This window comes from Pezoporus flaviventris, unplaced genomic scaffold, assembly GCF_033815535.1.
Source record: "Pezoporus flaviventris isolate CSIRO_AGI_PZ_B2104156 unplaced genomic scaffold, CSIRO_AGI_Pfla_v1 ptg000158l, whole genome shotgun sequence".
Taxonomy (NCBI): domain Eukaryota; kingdom Metazoa; phylum Chordata; class Aves; order Psittaciformes; family Psittacidae; genus Pezoporus; species Pezoporus flaviventris.
In genome coordinates this window covers 638,554-654,801 of record NW_026892706.1, presented here as the reverse complement: position 1 = coordinate 654,801, position 16,248 = coordinate 638,554, and the positions used below count along the sequence as shown (strand labels likewise).

The 16,248-nt window shown below is 63.9% G+C and overlaps 2 protein-coding genes across 2 annotated transcripts in view; one reads left to right on the top strand and one right to left on the bottom strand.

Moving 5' to 3' along the window:
* Nucleotides 1-16,248, top strand: part of ARL16 (ADP ribosylation factor like GTPase 16) — a 252,529-nt gene that overhangs the window by 90,037 nt on the left and 146,244 nt on the right. The window lies entirely within an intron of this gene.
* Nucleotides 35-15,814, bottom strand: CYTH1 (cytohesin 1). Its single transcript, XM_061479848.1, is given in 15 exon segments — nucleotides 35-1,126; nucleotides 1,128-1,185; nucleotides 1,391-1,545; nucleotides 1,863-1,903; nucleotides 1,906-1,933; nucleotides 2,046-2,122; nucleotides 4,768-4,879; nucleotides 4,981-5,129; nucleotides 5,197-5,309; nucleotides 5,406-5,486; nucleotides 5,615-5,733; nucleotides 5,846-5,912; nucleotides 6,655-6,719; nucleotides 7,708-7,790; nucleotides 15,689-15,814. Coding segments are annotated over 15 exon segments (1,191 nt in total). The 5' UTR covers nucleotides 15,711-15,814; the 3' UTR covers nucleotides 35-1,105.

Genomic DNA, 16,248 nt, shown 5'->3' with positions numbered 1-16,248 from the left:
CCCACGCTGCACACAGAGCACAGGAGGCTGGTGCTGAGCGCGGTGCAGTGTTTATTTGCTGCGGATCCTCAGCACCAGTGTACAGGCCATGGCAAAAGGGAAAAAGAAAAATAAGGGTTGGAACAAAAACTCCTGCCCCCCCCCCCCCACCTCCCCCTGGCCTCCGCACAGACCGACCCGCCATACAAAATCATCTGAAAGGAGAAAACTATACAGGAGTATTTACACCTCTGATAAATAGACTAACACTGACCAGGTGCCTCCCTCCAGGCCGGGGCACAGGACACGACACGAGTGCAGGGCAGAGGGGGTGTCCAGCCCTCGAGCACATCCCACCGCAAGCTCCTCAGCAAGGGCTTGTGTGTGGGGATGCAGCAGCCACTGCTGCCCCTCGCCAGGACTGCCAGGCAGCACCGTGCAGAGCTGCTGTACCATGGCCCACACCCTGGCTCCAGCACCCTGCGGCCAGGCCAGGACACCCGTGTGCCCCCTGTACCACCATTCACTGCAATAGGGACAATTCAAGGCTCCTGCGCCCACAGGGACTGTCCCTGGCACAGGACAGCTGGAGGGTCCAAGGCAGCAGCATGAGGAAGCTCAGGACAGACCCAGACCCGCTACAACGAGGGCCAGAGTTGAGCCTCCACAGGACTCCCAGTCCTGCAGCACCCCAAACCCACCAGCTGCTAAGTGCAGCCTTCATCCTTCCGATGGGACACCCCAAGTGAATTAGGACAAGGTGCTGGGGAGACCCAGAAGCATGTGAGGCTCCACTCAGGATCTGGAGGTGTTGTGGTGCGGTGCTGCCTGGTGCACACACACTGCACTTCCCATCCTGCATCCCAGCCTGGGGCAGGATGGGGCTCCCCACACACACGGGTGTCCGTGTATCAGCTCAAGCCTGGGAAGATGCTGGAGATCTGGAGATGAGGCAGTGATGGGGGGCAGAGTCACCGAGGCACACATGCCTCCTCCCATGGTAAAGAAACTGGGAAGCTGAAGCTGGGTCCTGGGCTCCGAGGGCCAAGTTGCAGCGTGGCCCCAGCCCCACAGCATGGCAGGCAGCTACTGGGGCTGCCAGCACACTCGGTCTCGCAGAAGGCTGCTAATGTCTCTTAGTGGAGGAGAACCTTCTTCTTCCTGGCAGCCAGCATCTCGTAGAAAGGGTCCCGGCTGATCGCTGCCCTGCGGGGGGAACGAGGGCTTGGGTTAGTGCACAGCCAGGAGGAAACTACGGCAGGGCCTCAGGTAGGTCCCTTGTGCCCTGGGAGCGTTTGTTCCGACCATCCCTGCAGGGTGCCCTGGGAAGCATGGTCCCCTTCGGGCACAGCAGACAGGTCTCTGCTGTGCCCCTGCCCAGCGCCTGCCAACTGCTCCCCTGAGCACTCACTTGATGCACTTGATCCACTCCTCCTTCTCCTCAGGTGTGGGGGCAGAGATGCGGTACACGGTGTGGTTCCCCTCCACCACACGCCCGTCCGCCTCCGTCTTGCAGGCCTTGATCACCTGGTCCTTGTTGTCGGGGATGTAGAGCTCAAAGCAGTTCTGGGAGGGAGGAGATGGTTCAGATGCAGCCCCTCTTCCAGCAGGACCTCAGGCTGGGAGGGACGAGGCAGAGCACCAGGGCTCCTGTCGCACATCCTCCCCCAGGGCAGCCGGGAGGGACAGACCCGCCTCTGACCATCACCAATGGCCCTCCCACCAGCCCTGGACACCACAGGGGCTGGACTCAGTCGCTGTGATGGGTGGAGGCAGTGCTGGCTGCGGGGCACTTCCAGGCCTGCAACACCTCCAGCTTCCCCTGCCGCAACCGCAGCACCGGGGCCAGCCCCAGCTCCAGGGACCCCTGCCCTGGCTCTCACCGGCTTCTTGGAGTCCTCCACCTCGCGGATGCTCAGGTTTCCAGCGGGATGATGCCACGGGGCTCTTTATCCTGGAGGGACAAAGCAGATGCATTGGTTACAGGCTGGGCACCACCAAACCCCACAGGGATCCGGTGCCCTTTCCTGCCCTGCCTCAGCACCCCGCAAGCACCGCTCACTAACCGTTGTGTACTCGAAGTAGTAAAGGCAGTTGTCAGTCAGGATGAACCAGCGTCGCTTCCACGTCTTCACCCTGCCTCCTGGGAGCAGAGAGGGATGGGTTGGGTGCAGCCCCAGCTGGGCTGGCGGGACACGGAGGCTGCGGCAGCGCTGGAGCCCGCGCGGACACACAGAACAAGCACTGGCACCGAGCGCAAGCAGAGCCAGGCAGCGCGGCGGGCAGCAGGCAGCACACACTATGCCGGCACGGCACGAGCGCGAAGCAGACGGATGAGGATGGAGGTGGAAGGTAGTGGAGGCACCTGTTCCCACCCAGCATGGAGCGCTGATCCAGCATGGCCAGAGGATGCTGCAGCCACGCAGCTCTCGGGGGGACACACTGACCATGGTCCTGCTACATCCCAGTGCCAGGGCAGGCATCAGCCCAGGACCACACTTGAGGACTGCTTGGAGGGAGCTTCAAACTGCACCACAGACGGCTAAGCTGCTTCTTGGGCTTAGGGTCCTCCAGCCCCAGCTCCAGCTCCCCCTCTGCCACACACCTGCAGTGGTGGCAGACGTGCTGCCACTATGTGCCCAGCACCCAGGAGGTGCTGCCCAGGTCCAGCACCGTGTGCGCTGGGGCCCTGCTCATCCCCCCACCCGCAGACAGCCCCACACCTCCCGCCTGCCGCATCCCGACTGGCCAAACCCTCCGTCCCTGCCCCACAGCCAGGCCAGTGCCAGCACTTCCTTGAAGAAAAAGTCCCTCTGCCTCCGTCCAGCCAAACCCACCCCAAAACCTGGGGCTTGACCAAGGGCCACCTCCTCTGCTGGGGCTGTGGGTGGGAAGAGGCCAGAGGTTCAGGGCCCAGGGCTCTGCAGAACCATACAGGACCAAGGGCCATTGCAGCCCCAGGGCAGCACCGATGGCTGGCACCCTGGGGCTGCAGGCAGTGGAGCGGGGGGCACCGCCAGCACCCAGCACAGTGACTGCTGGGAGCCTTTGGTGCAGCACAGGGCACCAAACAGACAGCTCCTGCTGCTCTCATCCAGCTCCAGGCACTCAGCACCCCCTGACACCACACACAGGCTGGGGCCCTTCTTGAGGACATCCCAAATCTGTCCCCTTCCCTTCACTAAGATGTGAAGACCCGCTGTGGCCAGGCTGAGCTGCCTGTGGACACAGCAAAGCACAGATGGGCAGGTGACTCCGTCTGTCCCTGGCACAGGGCAGTGGAGGGGATTGGCAGGCCCTGGGGAGCGCTCGGCATCAGCGAGGCTGGTACCCATGTCCCTGCCCTGGCAGTGGCGGTGGCAGCGTGTCCCCACGGCAGGTGAGGGCCCTGGGCCGTGTGGGGGGTTAGCAGCAGCAGCAGCAGCAGCAGCAATGAGACTCATCACCAGCAATTAAAAACATAAAGGAAACGAAGACCCAGCGGCGTGAGCAGAGCAGGGAAGAGGGGTACGTACCTCCTGGATTTGGGGGCAAGGAAAGGAAGAGCCAAAATCATGGAAACATACAAATGAGGGAGAAAAGAAAATTAAAAAAAAAAAAAAAAAAAAAAGGAAAAAACTAAAACCAAAAAGAGGAACCCCCGCACCCCCCCTCGCCCTGCGCGGGTCAGTGGGGCATGGCTGCAGCAGGGAAGCTGTGAGAGGCCGCGCTGGCGGCACTGCCATGGGTCAACCTGCCCTGGCTCGCTGTGACTGTGGCAGATGGATCCTCAGCTGAGGAGAGGCAGGGCCTGGCTCACCCCCCAGCCACCCCATGGGGTCCCTCCCTGCCCCATGGCAGCTCTGCCATCTCTGCATCCCCCTGACACCAACAGTCCCCACAGCAGGTGCTGCCCTGCATGAGGCCCTGCCACCCTTTGGGCTTGCTCAGGACAGGAGGGCCATATCTGGGCTCTCCCTGCGTTCCCCCAGCCAGAGCTGGGAGCAGATGGCCCTTGTTCAGCCCCACAGCTGGGCTCTGCTCTGGTCCGGGCATGGAGCAGGGTGAGGTCCCTCTCCCACACCAAGAGGTGGCAATAAGGCTGAAACAGCCCTGGTTGAGTGGCAGAGCCTTGATCCCAACAAGAGCCCCTGTGGAAAGGTCCCACCAGACCCCAGTCTTGCAGCACCCGTTCCCCCTCACTTAACCCAGGCAAGGATCCCCCAGAGCTGCCGAGAGGAGAAGCCACAGGAGCCAGGGCGCAGGAGGGTGGTGCAGCGGGGATGCCATGCACGCTGCCTGCATGTGGAGCCATATGCAGGAGGGAGAATGCTGTGGGGGCGAGGCAGGGACTTGTCTGTGGCATGGAGGGGAACGCGCGCAGCCTGGGGCAGCTCGCCACTCACTCCCAGGGCCTGCTCTGGCAGGATGCTGCTGTGATTGCTGAAGAGAAGGGCCTCGTGGTCTCTGTGCTCCAACACCAGACCCTGGTATCAGCTCTGCACCCTGGGGCTTGCCCAGCCTCGAGACAGCATCCCCCGGATGCCCACCCAGCCACACCGCTGTAAGTGAGCTCCTGCCACCCAGCCCAGGGAACATGAAGGGCTGATGGATGTACGGATGGACATGCGGACGCTGTCCCCACAGGGGCTGTGCCCTTGTTGCAGTCTCTTGCTCCTCAATAGGGCCACACTCTGAGGAGCCAGGCCAGCAGACGGTGTGCAGGCAGCCCAGAGGCATCACACCCACAGCCCTGCTCTGTCCCTGGGGACAGCCTGCCCTCCCCGGGCCATGTCTACCAGCACTCACCAAGCTTCAGCAGCCAGCCCTCCCGGTCGGGGTTGAAGAAGGTGTGGGTGAGGTCGTTGCCATCATCCTCAGGGATTTTGAAGGGTTCGTTCTTGATGCTCTCATACAGATTCTGGTACAACACGATGCAGTGTCAGCTCTGCTCTGCCCAGGAGCCCCGTGACAGGCCAGCTGTACAGCCCATCCCCGGTCCCTCCGCATCCCATCCCTCACCTGGAGCAGCTCCTCTGGTAGGTCTCCCCCATCGTTGATGCCACGGTTCATGGCAATGAAGCGCTCAGCCGTGGGTTTGTCCTTGACGTTGGGGTTGTGCAGGCTGGTGTTCAGCATGATGATAGCGAAGGAGAGCACGTAGCAGGTATCTACAGGGGCAGAGGGGAGTCAGCCGCAAGGCAGGGCCCAGGGCAGAGGGGCCAGCGAGACACTCACCTGTGGACTGGAAGACGCCGGGGTTGCACTGGCAGTACCGCTGCGCGAAGGCCTCCATCATCCGGTCGATCTTCTGCGCCTCCCCGGGCAGCCGGAAGCTCCACAGGAACTGCCTGGGAAGAGCGAGGGGTTGCGCTGCTCTGGGGGCTCCACACACCCTCTGCCCCCCCCGCAGCCCCCATGGGCCACGCTCAGCCCCCTCTGCTCACCGCAGGGCCTGCACGAGGTTGAGGTCAGTGAACTCGTGCAGCTCCACGAAGGCGTGCAGGACTTGGATGTTGAACTCGTCCCTGCGGGAGCAAAGCCAGAGCTCGAGGGCTGCGCTCGGCTCGAATGCAGCGCTCAGACCCCCGTGTACCCCACTCGCTCGAACTGCTGCAGTGTCCCAAGAGACCCGAGCTGCCCTGGGCCAGCGTACCTCTCGCCCAGGTAGTCACCGATGGCGGTCTTGTTGAGGCCCTCGCCCTTGTAGAGGAACTGAGCGATGTCCTCACACGTGTTCTTCAGCAGGTCGTTTTCGATCAGGAACTGGATGCCCTGGAGGGGTGCAAGAGGCTCTTCTCTGGGCCTTGCTGCTGACCCCTCCAGCCCCTGGCCCAGCAGGACCACGAGGTGGCAGAGCCCAGCACAGCCCCGCTCCTCATGGTACCTTCTTGGGATCCATGTTGAACTTCTTCCTGCCCATGGCCACCTGCTTGTTCCTCTGCATGTTTTTCCTGCAGGGCACAAAGCAGCTTTGAGTACCCAGCAGGGATCTACCTGGCTGCCTCCTGCACACCTTTGGGCAGAGCACTGCAGGAAAAGGGTCACCCTGAACCAAGCAGGAGCCCAGCAACTCTGCCCCGGCCAGGCCCCTGCACTGATCCTGCAGGGGGCAAAGCTGTTAAATGGCTCCAGGTCCCTGCCCTGCTCCATGGGGTTGCTTGTGGCCTTCTGGGCCGCAGAGCAAAGAGGAGCTGCCGTGCCCCACCTGCAGGGTCACCCTGTGCAGATGGGTGCTGGGTATGGCATCCCAACACGTCACCTCTGCATGGGGGGACTAGGGGAAACTGGGTGAGGTGGGGCTCTGGAGAGAGCAACCTTCAGGCTCCAGTGGGGCTGGTGGGAGGGTGACGGCCTTCACGCCCCAGTGTGTGATTGGACACAACACTGGGAGTTACCTCCTGCCGGCTGCAGGACCCCCTAATCCAGGGCTGGCACTGCCTGGCCAGCCAAAACAACAAAGTTGCTGTGGCGAGACAGAGGGGCTCAGGCTTGGGAAAACAGACTTTGGGAGCAGCAGTTCAGGCTGGGATCCTGCTGCCGCTCCGAGGAATTCAGAGCGCCTGGGAAAGGCACCAGCACCCACGGGATGGGGCTGCACCACCCAGCGGCCCACGGCACAAGTGACATCCAGGGTGGCCTTGCCATGGCAGAGGGGCTCAGCGCAGCCCTGGGCTGTGACAGTGAAGCACTCACCTCTCCTCTGTGGACCCCAAGTTCTCGATCTCATTCGTCACTTCTGCTATCTCATCTTTCAGCCGCTGAGGGAAAAAGTGCACTGAGACAGGAGGTGCCTCCTTCCCTCCCAGACCCTCCGGCCTTGACAGTAACCTGGGCCCAGTCCCCCAGGAATAGACCGTCCCTTCCCTCCTTCCCAGGCAGAGGGGCTGAGCCACCTCGGGGGGCACTTGCAGCGGGGGCTGGCTGCACCCCACTGCTAATCCCCCTCGATACCACCATGCTCGAAGTGCACAGGAAGGAAGAGATTGAGAGGTTAACAGAATTATTCCCTAATCCCTTTAGATCATGCCCAGCATATGGCAGTAATTAGCCTCTGCTGCCTTAATCAGGGACATGACTGACGAGTGTCCCAGATGAGCATTGACCTCGCAGCCGCTTGCCAGGGCAGTGGCCTGGCCCAGGGACATAGTCCCTGCCTGTGCCAGAAGAGGGCTGGCACGGAGGTGCCAGTGCTGTGGGGAACGGCACAAGCACAGGGCCCAGCGCTCTGCAGGCACCATGGGCTCACCGGCTGCCAGCCTGGCCTTGGTCCCCACCGGGACCCGCTCCCATCCCCAGGGCCCCACAGGAGCAGTGCTGTCAAGCAGCGGGGAGATCACAGGCTCCCTGCATTCACTCATGGGACCAGCTCATCTCTCCCTGCAGTCCCAGAGCTCCCATCTCCTGCCCTAGAAGGTCCACAAGAGCCCCTGTGGGCTGTGAGGAGCCAGGGCTGGCAAGGAAAGGGGATGGGAGCACAAACTGAACCCACAGCCTTGCCTGCTCCTGCATGGGCTGTGCAGATATGGAGCACAGCACCCCAGTCCCACAGCTGTTATGGACAGCCCTGGCCAGAGCAGCTTCTCCTCCCCACTTCCACTTTCCCAGCAGCAGGGTGAGGGACCCTGGATGGGGCTGCAGGGACCCTGACCAGCGACATGGGCAGGCAGATTGTAGCCTGCCTCCCAGGGGACGACCCCGGGAAGATGCTGCTGCACCGGGAGCGGGGGATTTCCCTCAGCATCACACCTGTATGTCAGCCAGCAGCTCCTGCTTGCGGCGGCGGATGTTCTCCAGCTCCTGGCACTCCTCCGGGGTCAGGTCACTGGGCACTGTGCGGAGACACAGTCAGGTCAGCACGCGTGGCCCTGGGAATCATCCCACCAGGCTCCCGGGGCCCATCAGGAGCCGTGATGCGGAGCTGCCAGGTGCCCACAGGAGCCGGACTGGGAAGCAGCGTCCCCGGCCCCGCACACAGCGAGTGCTACAGATGGCACGTGAGGAATGCGAGGGCCAGGGACGGCCCCACAGGCAGCAGCTGCAGGGGGGAGCTGGGCACCGCCGGTTCCTGCTGATTCAGCCCGCGAGCAGCAGGGACCATTGCGGCCCCTGGACCTGCTCCAGCGCTGCTCCTCCCCTGGGGCTCGGCCCCACAAAGTCCCATTTAACTCCCACCACTCCAGCCGGGCCCGTGGCAGTGCCTGTCCTGGGCCCTGCTGTGGCCCACAGCACGGGCTCCACACAGACCTGGAGCCCTGGGGGCTGCTCTGCCACACCGGGCCGGCTCCTGGCAACCCTACAGCCCCCTGTGCTGGATCTGTCCTTCCGAGCCAGCACCCGGAGCTGGTGCACCCTCCAGACAGACTCACCTACACACCATGACATCCACATGTCCATGTCACCCTGCAGGAGCCTGGCACCCCTCCCCAGCACCATCCCCATGGCTCAACCCTGGGGCTGCCACATGCCCCCCTTGCCCCAGGACGTTCCCAGTGCTCCTTGGTGCATGACCTCCTGCTCCACAATGACATGGCATGCATTCCCGTTCCCTCCTGTTCCCAAGGTCACTCACTCCCCAGCAGTGCTCCCAGCCCTCACCTGCTGCCCATGCCTCCCACCTCTGCAGCGGGTTCCAGCAGCTCCAGCCACCACCGCAGCCAGCCCCACTCACCCAGCACGGCCGCCTGCCCCGTACCAGGTGCGGCACCCTCCTCAACCGCGCATCGCTTCTCCCCGAGCGGCCCCGGGGCGATGGCGACCACGCAAACAGAATCCCCGAGCTCAGCACTTCCCTGGCTCTGCTGGAGCTTTCTGACGAGCTTCCTCCTTCGCAAAACTCCCCCCTGCCAAGGCTGGAGGCAGCCCCGGCTTGCGACACCGGCCCTCCAGACACCACGGCAACACTTCCCAAAGTTTTCAGTCTCTGATGCCAGCAACTATGAACCAGACAACCCAACTCGAGGCACCAGGCTAAAAGTTATTTCAACTCAAAGCACCGGAGGCCTCGTGTTATCAACAGATCCAAGCACCTTCTGCACACCCCAGCGCTGTTCCTGCGGGCGCTTGCCCGCTCTGCCCAGCGCCCAGGGCTCCTGGCAGGCCCAGGCTTGCTGCAGGAGGAGGCCCGAGCCGCAGTGCGCCTGTTGCCAGACACAAAAGCCTCTAAATCCCAGGGCTGCAGCGGGTGCTGCAGAACCATCCTGCCCCACCGCGGCAGAGGGGAAAACCGGTGCCAGGGCTGGAGCTGCCCCAAGACTGGAGCCAGCAAACGGAGCAGTGGCAGGAGCCTGCACAGGGATCAGGAGCAACAGCGCAGCCTCCTGCTGCCCACCTGCAAGCAGGCAGGGTCCAGCCGGCCGCGGGGCAGGCGCAGCGCAGGGTGAGATGCGGCAGGTCTGTACCAGAGCCTCTGCAGGTGCTGTGGAGGAGGAGGGTGAGCACTCGTGACACAGCCCAGCCATGTCAGCAGCAGCCAGAGGAAGAGAAACCCCAGACACAAGAGCTTTTCTGGGGAAGGAATAGGGTGTTAACCCTTCCGCACGCTCTGCTCCGCACCCGCCTGCGGCACCGAGTGCAGCCCCACTACTGCTGGTGGTGGGTGAGCCTCACTGCAGGCAGAGCAGGGCTGCAGGGACCGGGAGGCTGGAGCCAGCGCTTGCTGCCCTGGCTGCAGGATGCAGGATCCCAGTGCAGGCACCGAGGCCCCAGTGTAGGGCCCGGGGGGTCCGCAGCTTCTGCTGCTGACAGCAAGCCCAAGGACCCCACACACCAGGGGGAGCAGGAGGGGGACTGACAGGATCCATCCGCCTGTCCCAGGCTCCAACTGGGAGCAGCAGCCTCTGCAGATCCCCCCAGTTCCACCATGCCCAAAGCAAAGCACCCCTGTGACACCCAGACACCATGCACGCTCCCCCTGGTGCTCTTTCCTACCCCACTGCCCTCAGACAGGCAGAGCCCGGCCTCTCCAGCCTCCCTCCACCCCAGCTCACCGCTGCCCTGCGTGCTCAGCACCATCCTGGCAGGACACCTCCCCGGCTGTGCCGGTGCTGCTGTGGCTCAGTGGAGGTGCTGCTGCTTTGGGGCGCAGGCACCTGCCTGCCCCAGTTCTTCCCCGCTGAGTCAGGGCCGTGCTGTACCAATGAGCACCGGGGCCACCTGGCGTCATCCGGCCGCACCAGAAGCCAGCACCAGCACCACCCTGTTCCTGCCGCCATCAGGCCAAGGCTGCCAACGCCTTAACTCCTCTGCTCCCGGCCAGGGGGAACAGGACAGCCAGGGCCCTGTCCTGTCCTCAGCCCTGGGGCTGGGGACCAGGACGTGTTGGGGTCCCAGCCATGCACTGGGCCTGGCCCAGCCGGGCCTTGGGACGCTTGACCCAGCACATCTTGAGCTCACTGCGGCAGTGCTGGGGGCTGTTCCCTCCACCAGCTGGGTCCCCCCCCGCCCCAGCAGGCCCCAAGCCCTCCCCTTCCGGCTCCTCCAAAACCCCCACTCCGGGTTCAGGTCCCATCCAGGCTGTAAAGACTGAGCCCCAGTCAGGACCAAGGGTGCTGCGGGGACCACCGGTGCCTACAGCCCTCTGCAGACTATGGCAACAGGAGCAGGAACAGGAGAAAGGCCAGGAGTGATGTTTGTCCCCTGGGAGGTTGCTCCCCACTGTCTTTCCCCCTTGCTCCAAGGGGCCTGTACAGACCCCACTGCTCTGTACAGGACCACTGTGCAGCAAAGTCCGGTGCTTGCAATAGGAGCAAACCCCTGGCACATCCCATCCCGCTGTCAGCTGCCTGGAGAGGCGGCGTGAGCCTTGGCCACCTTGACTCAGCTAAATCCAGCTCAGCAGCGTGAGATGGAGAAACAGCACCCAAGCAGCGGCTGCAGAGTGAGAAGAGGAAGGGCTTCGGGAGCCTCACTTGGCCCTTTGGCTTCCAGCTGCACGGCAGCAGCAGCTGCCCTGCCGCTGGCTCACACCGTGCCTGCACCGGCCATGCTGGCAGGGCACTGGGTTTAGGCTGCCTGCAGCTGGGAGACCCACGGGGCCCCCCGAAACTTCCTGCCTGTCTCAGCACACCACATCCTGTTTTCACTGCGCCATGTGCGCATCCTGGGTTGTGTCAGCCCCACCCTTCCCCACCGACAGCAGAGGTGCTTCAGGAGGAGGATATGGGGCAGGCGGCTCCAGGGAAGACCCTCCCTGGTGCCCAGAGCCACCCACAGCCCTCGTCCTGCTCTCATACATCCCTGCCTGTCACCAGAGCCTGACCAGGAACTCACATCCACCACCGCAGCCTCCTTGCTCCTGCACTCCCCATGCACAGACCCCAGCCAGCAGTGCAGCCGGGTGAGCACTGGCTCCGCCATGTCTACACGCACTGAGCACCGTGCAGATGCCGGGAGCGCAGCCCCCACATGTCGCTTGCCCCCTGCAGCGCTCACCGTGCCGGGCCTCAGAAGGAGCAGAGCCTGCTGCTGCTTGGCCTCAGCTACTGCCGGCCTCCAGGGCTAGGCCAGCCCCAAGGCACAGCCAGCCCCGGGGCCACGCTTGGGCAGGAGCCCAAGCAGATCCCGCAGCAGCAGCAGATCCTGCAGGCAGCCAGCCCTCAGCAGCACCCCCAGTGCAGCAGGCACTGAGTTTTCCTGCATGGATTCGGGTTTGGAGAGTGCCACCCCAGCTGCCTTTGCAGCCACACACAATTGCCACAGGGGCAGGAGGGTGAGGGGCTGGAGCAGGACGTGCCACTGCCACAGCGGGTGATGTGCATCCTCACAGCCACCACCGGCTCTGGAGCACTCCCGGTCCCAGCAGGCACCGGTGCGGGGTGATGCCACACGAGGTAGACGGGCCTCAGCACTTAGAGGCCCAAGCCTGGGCAGGCTGGTGGTGCACAGGGGAAGAAGGTGGTGAAACAGCCAGGACTCTGCCGTCGTCACCGAGAGCCATATGGAGCTGGAGCCGCAGACACTGCCATGTCTGCTGGGAGGCCGGGGACCCCATGGCAAGCAGAAGGGAGGGGGTGAAGTGCCTACCTGCCTTGGCAGCCACCGAGGGGCAGAGGAAGGCCTGGAAACTGGAGGCACAGAGCTCACTGACCGTCCCCATGCCGCAGAGGTGCCGGGGCAGGCAGGAGCAGGCAGAGGCCTGGCTGGTGCCGGTGCCTGCTGGGTGCAGGCAGGGCGGCTGCAGGACTCCCGCTGGCTGGAGTTGGGGAATGTGGCTGTGCCAGGGGAGCTCTGGCTCCGGAGCCCACGCGCCAGCCCCAGCCAATCCCCGCTACCCTGCCTGCGCAGCACCCGCTCTGCTCCCGGGCTCCGGCCGCCAGCGGCTCAAAGCCACTTAGAGGTCGAAGAGTTTGGGAAGTGCCGGCAGCCCCCGGCCTGCTCTGGCTGTGCCCTGGCAGCCCCTTGTCCCCGCGGGGGGCCGGCAGCGGGGTATTTTTAGAGTGGTTTTATCCCTCCGTATTAGAGCATTAAGCATCGGGAGCTGGCGGTCGCGTAGCAACCAGCACTGCATGAGGGAAGGTGCTCCGAGACAAGGCGGCTGTGGCGAGGCGTGGGGAGTGGGGGGGCCGGGGCCGGTGCACCCCGACGGGCGCAGCCTGCCCCGGTGTGGTGCCAGTCAGCGGCTCAGCTCCCAGCAGCACAGCAGGCCCCCACGGGGCTCCTGCGGCAGGACTGGGGGTGTCCTGCCCGGGACCCCGGCCTCAGGGTGAGCTGTGGAGCTGAGGGCACGGCACAGCCCTCCTGCCTGCAGCCCCGCTGCACCCCCGCCCCCCCCAGCCCACAGGCATCAAGCGAACCCAAACCGGCCCGACAGCTCTTCCCCTCAAAGCAGGAGCGATCTCCAATGCAGGGCACGGCCATGAGTAAGAAACCCCAGAGCCTGTCGGGGCAGGAGGCAGCGACCTGCGGCCAGCCCGGCTGCCAGGAGCCAGCAGGCACCGAGATGTGCTGAGCCAGGGGGAACCGGAGCCAGGCAGGAACCAGGCCGGGCAGGAGCGGTAAGGGCACCCCAGGAACAAGCTGCCCTCGCAGGCAGGAGGGTGCAGAGCCAGAGGGGACCCAGCTCCCAGGGCTGCAGGCAAGAGGAAAGGTGGAGGAGAAGGAAGAGTGTAGCCCAGCACTTGCCGCTGATGTGACCGACCCGGTTTTGGTACCACTTCCCCTTTCCCAGGGGATGAAGTGGTGGTTGCCACACCACCAGGAGGCAAAAGGCCAAGTGAGAGGAGCTGGGGCAGCTGAGCTAGGCACATGGTGTGGCAAGTGCTGCCCAGGGCCTGGGCCAGCATCTGGAGAAACCCTTTGTGGCACGGGCACCCATGGGTGCTCTGGCAGACTGAAGCAGGGCCAGGCAGCATCACCCATGCTGCACAACCTGGGCACCCAGCTGGATCCTCATACCCTGCCTGGGCAAGAGGGGCGCATGCACCCAGGGTCACGTTAACCACAGCTCCAGGCCCTGATCTGTTGTCTGCCAGCCTGAAGAGCTGCCCCCCTAGAGCAGAAACCTCTGACCCGGGTGCGCTGTGAAGGCCCACATGGGCTGAAACAGCCACTCAGGGACACACAGGCCCTGCTGCTTCCCTGATGTGTGACTGCTGCGTGTCAATGCTGTGGTTTATCATCCTCTACTCCCAACAACTCAGAAGTCCCTGATGGCCTGTGCCCAGCACTGCACTGCCGAAGCCCCGACAGCTCCAGCTCTTGGCTCTGTTCTCCAAGCCTAGTACCATCCCTGTGTCTTTGACCCGGCAGCCCCAGAGCTCTGGGGAAGCTGCTCCTCAAGCCAGGCTCAGCCCTGCACCCCACCTGGGATAGGGCTGGTGCGTCACCGGCAGCATCCACCCCCAGCCCCATTCCCCTCGCTGCAGAGGTGCACACCAGGGTCCTGGGCTGCCTCCAAAAGAGCTGAGCCCGAGGCCAAGGGGCTGCCAGGGCCTGCTAGTAAAACAGAGCTGGCAGCAAGGACAGGATCCCCCAGCCTGGCGGCGGGACTTGACAGCCCACCCTCCTCTGGGCAGCTCCTGCACCTCGCACAGCCCATCCTGCATCCCAGCACCAGCCATCCTACCCCAGACAGGCTGCCTGGACACAAGCCGCTTTGCAGGAGGCTACATCAGCCCCGCTTAGAGAAATCCCTTTATCCCTGAGGCCAGAGTGAGCAGTAATCCCTCGGGTGCAGCAGGATTACCAGCACTGCCCAATCCTCCTCACCCTGGGGTGAGGCAAGACAGATCCCAGCTCAGGGGACAGTGCCAGGCAGAATCGTGCTCCCATGGCTGCTCACTGGTGCTCCAGCTTGGCGGGACAGAGGCAGCAGCTGGTTCCCAACAGGACACCACCACCACGCTGTCCACACACTGCTCTTGCCAGCTTGTCTAGGGATGGTCTCATCACGATCTCTGCGAGGAGATGCTGGGAATGGGGTGGGAGCGGGGGGAGCTACATCTGTGCCACCAGCTGCTCACCCGGGATTTGCTCTCTGCTGAGGCTGGAAGAGGGGCCGCGTGTGGAGGAGCAGACACTGGCATCACCACAACCCCTCCAGCAAGAGCCTCCCCACTGGGCTCCCACCATGCCGAGGCTGCAATGTCCCTACAACTGGGACAGCAGTGGGGATCGGGAGGTGGCTGTTCCACCTAGCATTGCTGCCCTGCGGCACAGTGAGCAGGCAATTCCTGATGCTGATGGATGGCCCAGGACAACTTCCAGGCAATTCCAGGAAGCAACGAGAAGCTGCTCTCTGAATTGCTCCCTGCAGAGTTCTCCCACTAATGGGCTGCATCTGACAGCGCCTGTGCTGGGCTGCAACCAGTGGGCTGGGTGCTTGCACCTTATCTCACACAGTAACCTCCCTGCTGCCAAGCACAATCACTTCTAGGGTAGAACAACAGCCTCTGAACTGGCTGCATTTCACAACTGTCACAGGCAGGAAACCAGCCCATGAACCCTCTGCATCGGCACCAGCAGCACCCAGGTGACTGCGGCTCATGGGGAGAACAGCCACCAGCACAACGGGCAGCACTGAGACCTGGGTTTGAGATCACAGCCAGCCTGACTCCAGCCTCCTCCTCAGCAAAGTCCTTGCGGAAGGAAAACCCACCTGCAATCCACAGGAACCCACCTCAGAGGGTGGAGGCACAGGCAGTGCCTTCCTGCTCCGTCCTGCTACCCGGCACTGGGAGGGAGTGCTCTCTGAACATGGAGGATGCAGGAAAGCAGGGAAGCAACATGCACTTGCATGATAGACAGGACCTTCAGCAACTGAGCCGCCTCAACCCTGCCAGGACCAGGCCCTGGGCACACCCTGAACACTGTGAGACATTCAACAGACCCCATGGACACAAGCTTCCGGAGACCTGCAGAGCCTGAACTCAGACAGGGCTCAGAGGCAGCATCTGAGCACACAGCAGAAGGCAGGCAGCGACTCCCTGAGCCCAGCAGCACCGACACGGAGGGCAGCGGGTCCCTGTGGCCCTGCAGCACGGACACCGCGGGCAGCTCACGAGCGGCGGCAGCACCGGCAGGGCCCGGGCGCAGATGAGGCCAGGCCCGGTCAGAACTGAGCAGCACCCAGGAGCCCACCCCGCGCTCCCCCACACAAACCGGGAGCCGCTTCTCCCTCGGCGCTTCCTCCGCCGCCCCCCCATAGGCGGGAGCGGCTCCCGACGGGCCCGCGCCCCCCCCCCCGAAGACCCCCCCGCGGACCCCGCTCCGCGGCCCGGCCCGCGCTTACCGTAACTGCCGTCCTCCTCCATCGCGCCGCGGATCCGGGCCCGCCCGCCTCAACGACGGCGCGGAAGCCGCCGCGGACGGTGTCACATGACGCAGGAGCAGGCGGTACCAGGCAGGCCCCTCCCGCAGCCCCGAGCCGACCGTTACCGAATCATCACCACGTGTTTACTATGGGTTCGCACGACCAAGCGGGCTTTGTGACGTGCCTGCTGCAGACCCGGGGAGTGCACTCCCCCCCCCCCCCCCCGAGCCTTTGGGCAGCAAGGCAGTGCCTGTGCCCAGCTCCAGCCTGGCTGTCCGCTGCCACTGTGGAAACAGGCAAGGTGAGCACGAGGCAGAGGCTCACCCTCCAAGGCAGACCTCATGCCCCAAAAGACACTGTCAGGACTAACAGTGTCATGAGGGTGCAGGGTGCTTGGGAATACTGGGGCCTGTCCTGGGCAGGGAGGAGCTGGGGGTAAATTTTTACACCAGCTGCCAAAGTCATTCGCACCACAAGCATGACACTGTGCCTCCACCCTGGAGGGCTGGTGGCTTGACTGCCCTAATGGCCCTTTGGAG